The sequence below is a fragment of the Morone saxatilis genome, unplaced genomic scaffold (genome assembly GCF_004916995.1).
Source record: "Morone saxatilis isolate NCDOM2014 unplaced genomic scaffold, NCSU_SB_2.0 Contig20, whole genome shotgun sequence".
NCBI classification, from domain to species: Eukaryota; Metazoa; Chordata; class Actinopteri; family Moronidae; genus Morone; species Morone saxatilis.
The window spans coordinates 5,970,837-5,978,971 of NW_023339763.1; the positions used below are offsets into that span (position 1 = coordinate 5,970,837).

The 8,135-nt window shown below is 40.2% G+C and overlaps 1 protein-coding gene across 1 annotated transcript in view; it reads right to left on the reverse strand.

Annotated features, from left to right (window-relative positions):
* Positions 1 to 3,502: 3,502 nt before the first annotated feature.
* rars1 (arginyl-tRNA synthetase 1) overlaps positions 3,503 to 8,135 on the reverse strand; it is a gene marked incomplete in the record, with an annotated part of 23,077 nt that continues 18,444 nt past the window's right edge. The window contains 2 exon segments of the mRNA XM_035667034.1: positions 3,503 to 3,839; positions 6,059 to 6,306. Coding sequence (XP_035522927.1) covers positions 3,730 to 3,839; positions 6,059 to 6,306 — 358 coding nt within the window.

Sequence of the window (8,135 nt, forward strand, 5' to 3'; positions counted from 1 at the left end):
AAGATTGTACTGAGTACTTGAGAAAACCTTCCTCATATTTACCTTCCTTTGGTTTGCACCAGCTGCACCACTAGGACGCCCCAACACTTCTCTTCTGACTGTTAATTCGTCTTCCTCAGCGGTGAAGATGCTGCTCCTGGAGCCTCTGCAGGCAAACGTTCAAACAGGCCACCTGTCTGTCACCATCCTGCCTCTCTAATCCACCCACCACAAGGTGCTAGACTGGGGGAACAAATATCAGCTGAGTCCAACAGATGATGAGATCCGTCGATCCTATTGAGGTGGGGAACGTTATTGCTTCCGCAGGTGTTATTGAAGAAGCGTAGCAGGCGTTCTCCTCCTGGAGCAACTGTCAAAACACCTTTAACACTGTCCTTCAAACAGCAGCTGCAAGAAAAAAAACGAAAGAGAGAAAATAAAAAGATACCAACCCTGTGAAAGCTTAATGAATCTTTCATGAAGTTGCTGTGGGAATTATTGCCTGAGAAGGTACAGAGATGAGCCAGAAAGTCCTGGGACATATGGGACGAGGAGACTACTAGAAAGGAGAGATATTTCATAAGTTTGAAAGGCAGGTCAAAGGCAGGTGTCTTCCCCTCATCACAGCTTAACAACTCTTCTAACAACTATTGTATGACTTGTGGCGATTCCCGGAGTCATACAACTTTTATATCTATGGAAGTGCACAACTGTCTTGTGGGTAAAGGCAGACTTCACAATTACAGGCTTACAGGCTGCCTCAGAGTGTGTGTGATCTATAATTAACTTCATCAAGTGGGTTTGTTTGCTTTGCACTTTGAGTCTCTGCAAACAAAGCCCACTTACTCACACAAGTCAAGGAAGACAAAGACTGTAATTGTCGTTGTAAATGTACAAAGCAGCTCAAGTCAAATGCAACTTTCTATATGTCAAACACTAGGATGCACAGGGGCGAATGCTGCGAAAAGCAATTAGAGTTGAAATGCATCCGAAAATATTTTCTCTAACGCTTTAAGTTTGAATGTGTAGAATTTTTATGTGATCAAAGCATTGTACAAACTTATTCTGAAATGTGGAAGATGTTTGTAGAAAATGAGACAATCCAAGTGAACATTGGTGCAGCATGTCTCTATCAGACATTCTCAGGCTATGTTGAGAACATTAGCACTGCATCAACAACAAAAAAACATGCAGCGTCCCCATTCATGTCAATAAAAAACTATTTCTCGGCACAGTGGGGTCCCTGACACAGGAGCAAAGAAAACACAGTAGAGGTTGATGGACCTGATTTGAAATGGATTCATGGAAACGAACTAGAATCCAACATGCATGAATCAATGGTTTTTAAAAAAAGAACAGCAGCCGTATTCACAAAACATTCTCAGGCTTAGAGTAGCTTCTTACTGGTCAAGTTGGAAGAAACTTCTAAAAATAAGGAGCGTGTCGTGGCTAACTTTAGATCTCCAGAGAGTCATTCACAAAAGCATTTGAGTGCTAAAATCAGCTCCTCCTCTTTTTGGCATTTTCGCTTTTCAGGACAGTAGAAAGACAGGAAAGACAACGGAGAGAAAGAGGGGACAACATGCAGAGAATGGCTTCAGGTTTGAGACTTGTACAGGCTCCACCCAGCGGGCTACCTAGCCCCCCTGCCCATTGTTCCAGCAACACATTATTCCAAAACCCCAATAGGCTGAAAAATGCACCATTGGACCGAAAACCCATTTGTCTGACATCCCATTATCCTTAGGAACAAAAGCCCACTGCTCCAAAGGCCTGGTTTTCCAAAAATACACACAGATTTTTCATCTTAGTGTATTTGGAAGAGCAAGAAAGTCCTCGTCATGGTAACAATAGTTAAGGTGACTGTCATCATGGTAACAATAATAAACGTGATGAACGTTGTGAAATGGTCAGTTTGGTTAGGTATAGGAAAAGATCTTGGTTTGCATTAAAATAAGTACATTAGTTACATCAATTAACTAATGCAAGTTAGTGATTGGAAACGGGCCTTCAGAGCAGAGGGTGTTTGTTTTTGTAAAAACGGGCTGTTGGACAAATTGACCTATGGTCCAATGGGACTATGGGCCATGTGCATGGCATGCAAATTATTCAACTATTCTAATAACTAATTAATTGTTCTTTTTAAGCAAAAAAAAACCCCCCAAAAAAACCAGTTTTTGTTATAGCTCTTATGTTTTTAAAGTATTTGTTGCCTTTATTTGTCTCTTGACAGCAAACTGAATATCTTTCACATTTTGGACAGTTGGTCTGACAAAGAAGGACAGGAAATCTCACTATATTCCGAAATGTATTATATACCAAAACATTAATTGAAAAAAATAATCAGGAGGTTAATTGATAATGACAGATCACAGTATCAACATCCAGGTAATGTACAAATACAGATACAAACTACTTCATAAGGCCGTCTTTTACTTTGTTTTATGTGTGTGACGCAACTTAAAAATCTACTTAACTGAATTAGTTAATTAAATGACTTTTTCTGACACAGACTGACCGCCTGTCAACTAATCACTGTAGACAGAGTTATTAAGTGTTAAAGGCTATTTCAGGTACCCCTGGTTGCCCCTGAGCCCCCGAAGTCCCATTCATTTTTCCCATGGACCACTTTAGATGACTTACAGCTGGAGCACTTCCAAAACTTGGATCGTCATGAAACTCTCCTGGAATGAATCATCAAGATTAATGACTGCATTAGAAATTACGTGGTTCTTTGATAAAACACTGAAGGTACAAGAAGCCTGTGGACATAAAAACTTTGAGGTAGAAGACAACTACGACTACCAATGTTAAGTGAAAGTTACGTTTTTGAGAAAACTGATCTGCAGCTTTAATCCGCTCACTTTCAATTTTTGGATACATTTTGGATGAATTCAGCAACTAGAGTCTCAAAGTGTTTTGAAATTGCTAAAGCTCTGCTTTGTGTCTCTGGCTAGCTTCTTCTTTTTATACAACCAGCACCCAAGGCTCATGGGTATTGTAGTATAGACGAGTTCCACCATGCCGACCAAACAGATATATGATTGTTACATTATCCAGGAGAGTCCTGTGTTTCTATGTTCAGTACCTGAGGATATTATTTACAGAAACAGTTGAAATGTGAATACATAATGTGGAAAAAAACACTTCCCAAACATCACAGCTCCATAGTGACACAATGTAACAACATCATCCCAACTCCTTCTCTTAGCTTGGAGGCTTTTCTCAGTTTCTTCATTGAAAGTTGCTCTCAGTTAAAATACCTTCTCTTAGCTAAGAAGTTTAAGTACCATTTCCGATACAAAGTCACTGTTTGGCTCAGCAGTGAGAGTTATTTAGTTCAGCTCAGGAGGAAGTGACTCAGACAGACCTTTTTTTTTTAAAGCTTGAAAAATCGTGACAAAATGTCAGTTGAAACTTTTCTCATTCGTCTTTTTAAGTATCAGAATAGTTTTACGGTAACAATAAGAATTCTGGCTTCATAAGTGAGATCCACAATCTGAAAATGATTGACATCAGATAGTTTGGTTTCATATTGGTTCTTTATTAAAAAAGAAACTTCACATGAGATGTTAATTAATCAACTCCCAGGTTGGATATATTAGGTGTGGAAATGAATTTTTAAAATCCAGTGAGTTTTGGCTGCGACATGAGTAAAAGAGACTCCTGCCACTTTTCCTGGTCCTGTTCTGGAGTCTGGTGAACTTGGATGAAGAAAGACAAAGATGGAGGCAGGCTGGAACACTGACTTCACATCCTCGAGACGGGGTTGATGCCCAGGATGTCAAAGCATTTGGCCATGATGGCCGCTGTGGCTTCACAGAGCAACATCCTCCACATGTTGACCTTCACCACCTCACCTGGAGACAGAAAGAGACAAGAAAGATTTTTGGATGGATTCAACGCTACTGTATTTTAACACTGGTCACAATGGTGGTACTTGAAAAGCCTAATATCTTCTGAGGTGGCATGCGATGTAAGAAGTTTGAGAAACAGCAAACTAGTGGGATCGTACATGTACTCCGATGGAAAAAAGAAAGAAGCAGATAGGTAAGGATAAGAAAGAGAGCAGGGTGAGATGAGGTAAAGAGGTTGAAGAGAAAAATAAACGGATATGAGAAGTCAGGCAGTCTGGAGAGATGAGAAACAGAGAAACAGTCAGAAGTGAAGCACAGAACGACACCAACAAACAATAAAAGGTTAGAGGGCACATTTAATGATGCTACAATCACACAGCAGCAGCCCACCCACCCACCGCAGCATGAATGAGAATCAATGACTTGGATGTCTGCATCCACACGTAACATCCATGACCATCCAGCCCATCAGGACAAATTGCTACACGGAGCAGAAATCCAATAAAAATTAAGTCCGTAATGAGCAGCAGAGGCTGCATTAAAAGGACAGCTCATTAAAACGTCGATGCTCATCGACAGACAACAAAATTAGTTGTAATTTTCACAAACAGGCCAAGACATTCAAGTACACAGGAGTGTGAAGCTGATGCTGAAGTGAAGCGGACAAGGAAGAAGCTTTGAAAAGACAACAAGAAAAACAAGCTCAGCAGCCATTTCTATTTTAAATGTGTTGTTCCATTTTAGAAACCTACAAGGAGATATAGCTACTTTTTCCTCATGATTAAGTGATGGTTCGGTCTGAATATTTATACATTCAACATTTTCATTTTCTGACTCAGGTGCCGTATTCACATAATATCCTAAAGGCTTCGGCTGGATGATTATGAAAAACTTGCATAGTTGTGCTTCAGGAAAGGAGTCTTTTATGTAGCAAATTTGATCTGCAGAGCTTGGAGGAGATGGCAGAATATTTAGTTTGAGCCAGAGATGTAAAATAATCTGTAATTTTATAATAAAATGAAACAATTGACCACTGCAACTGTACTTTTGGTCTCTTGTAAACCCATGAGGGATGCTCAGCTCAACTCAGCTCAACTATCCATTAACCAAAAACACGTGCTCTTCAGCCCAAACTTTGTTCAAAAGAAAAACTGCAATGAATGAATAAATAAATTGATCTGATTTCCTGACAATCCCTGGATTAGCTGATGAAATTGGTTCTGTATGTAGAAGTATCCCATCAAAGACTCGTAAGCTGGTAATAAATAGCACCGCCTTAACTGTGCGTTTGCAGAATGTAAACGCTGAAACCTCTGGTCGTTAAACCCAACAAATTCACGAAATCACACCACAGTCGTGATCTTGGTAGCAGTTTACAGCTCTACCTGGTCACAGGTTTGCTGCGTGATTGATCTACGGATCCCCGGAAGCCCAGATATAATAAGAAGTTATTATCTCATGTGCTCAGTAGATCCATTTTGTATGTAAAGAACTAATAGCTTGTGAGCACAAGATGGACCAAATACAACAGGCCTTTATCATGTCAGCTGATATATGAAATGAGCAGAAACATATGGACAGAGCAGTGTTTGGCCATCAAGTGTAAATCTATCTGGCTAAGAGACTTCATCTGAAGACGTTTATTTTGCCATTTGATGATTACGTGCCCATGTTGGCTTCTGACTGTTTGTTCCAACACCCTTTGAAAGACACATACATGTACAGTTTTCTAAACTCAACTGAAACTGAGTGAAGTTCATGTTTGACTGATCTCATTCTCCGTTCTCACACACACACTCTCCATCAGTCAACAAAGCAAAATGACACAAAATAATAACCTCCAGCTGGGGTTACTGCCACAGCGCTAACTAAGAATTAGCATAATTAAACAGCTCTAAGCTCTAAGTGCTAGCACTTCAGCGCGCCGTGGGGATAAAATGCTAACAGGAACAAGTGGAGGGTTAACAGTGTTCAGATGGCTTTTAGTGAAAACCCTCTCAGAGTGCAACTTTCTGATAACTTGTTAACTCCAAAGAGAGCATGACATTGAGGAATTCCTTCTCTTTTGTTTTCCTTTTTGCACTTTTGAGCTCAATATCACTCCAAAACAGGATATGTGATTGATTGTCATTGTGTGTGCCTAAGAGAAACTGAGAGCTCTGACTCACCTGTGCAGAAATATACATAGTTTACAAACACATCTTCTCCTCCACACAGCGTACCTGTCTGTCTGTCCTTCTCCACGCAGTAGCAGCTGTCGTAGAACTCAGTGAAGGTGGTGGCGAGCTCGTACAGGTAGTCGCAGAGCGTGTGGAGCAGCAGGTCGTCCAGGATCTTCTGCAGGATCTCTGGGAAACGGAGGATGCACTTCCCCAGCTTCCACTCCTTCTCGTGGTCCAGGAGGACCTCGGAGGTCTCTGCTGCTTTCCTCAGTGTGGCCTCGTCAATGTTAGCCAGTCGAGCTATGGACCTATAGGAAGTCAGTGACAGCCTTAATAACAAGGTCACGTTGCTGTAAGTTTAAACAGCTTAAAACCTCATCCGACCACTGGTGCCCAAGAAACACTTACAGAACGTACAGCAACTCACCATGAAACCACAACTCCTCATTTTTACACTCACTTTATACAAATGAAACAAACGAGATCGTGTGTAATGATTTAGATGTGATGGCAGGTGTGTTTTTTAACTCAGTCAGGCTAGCCATTTCACTGTCGCTCCAAATCCACGCTCAACGCAAAGACACGACGGTGGTATTGATCGTCTCATCTAACAACGGCAAGGGAAAGCATCTTTCCCAAAATGTGGAACGATTCCTTTAAAAACTGTTTTAACATGCGATTATGGTATGAGAAAAAAAATATTGTGCTAATTACAGACTTACGTACCAGGTAATATCTCAGGCAAATTCAGTTGTTACAGGTAGGAACAGGATGTTTCACCTTTTTAAGTCATGATTTGTAGTTGTTGCATTGGAAATACCACGTGCAGGTATGAAATCACAGAATTAGGTACAAATGTATCAATCAAATCAAATCTTAAAATAGAAAATAAACAAACTGCTACAAGCCAGTTCACTTTCCTACGCTTTCTGATAGCTGTATTTAGTTATCAGAGAGCGTTGGTGTAACAGCAGAAAGATGTGGATCAAGGTACAGTGCAGCCTGAGATCTTTCCAGTATTTACCAACAGGAGTCTGTTCCTTTAGTGCCAGAGACTAAAAGAACTGAGACTGTGACACCGCTGCTGCCTTTCATGTCACCATCTTTGTGATAGCAAAGAGTTTTCAGATCAAGAGAAACTTGCCCGTGTTAAAAAACCGAGGTTATTCTGTTACAGATCAAACAAACAAAACACATGCCTCTAGTCAAGCTGATTTAAAGAACTTGTGTTATATCTGAGAAGCAGCGATTTGTCAATTTGTTACTTTGGTCTTCTGAAAACTTTGAAGCAGTTTAAATATAGCTTTACCAATACTGGATTTTTTTCTCCAACACAAGCAAAAAAAATGAATAGTATTATTTTAGATAGATATGAAGATATGAACTGAGAAGGACACTTTTCAACTGGAAAATCAACTTGTCTATGTAGGGTTTCCAAACTACCTCAAACATCTTTGTTAGAGCTGGCTCCGTGGCCCTTCTCTGTATGTCATCCCCTCTCTCTGTCCCCCCTTTCTAGTCACTCTACAGCGCTCACTATCAATTAAAGGCAATAAAAGCCCATATCTTTGGCATTTTTCTATGCACTCAATATCTGCAATAAGCCAATATCAACTGATATATTGGCTCAACCAATTTATTGTTGTAGCTCTCTTTGTATGGGTTTTCCTCAGGAAACTGATGGTGATGGATCGTGTTTGTCTCTACTTGTAAAAACTCAGGTTTTCTTTCTTCCCTGACACTGCAGCATGTTTCTCTAATTTCTGTGAAGTAAAGAATGTACATTGTGATCGATCATTCAACCACCTGCTGAGCTGAATCAGACACATCCTGGCACATCTCATGTTGTTATCAATGTAGTAACTAGATGATCATTTAAACAATTGCCTCACTCATTAAATTCGCTTCAGCTCATTTCCTTCAAGCTTAAAGTTAAACTCCCCCCCCACCCCACTCAAAAATAGTTTTTTTCTTCTTGTTCCTGCAGTTGGATGTTTGAGCTGTGCAGAATGATGTGTGTGCAGAGTTTAAAAGGAGTCTAGAAAGATGTTTCTACATTTATCTGATGAAAGTTCCTCTGTGCTCATTGAAAATCTGGTCTTAATGGGTGGGGCCTACAAGCATAATTTGTGACATC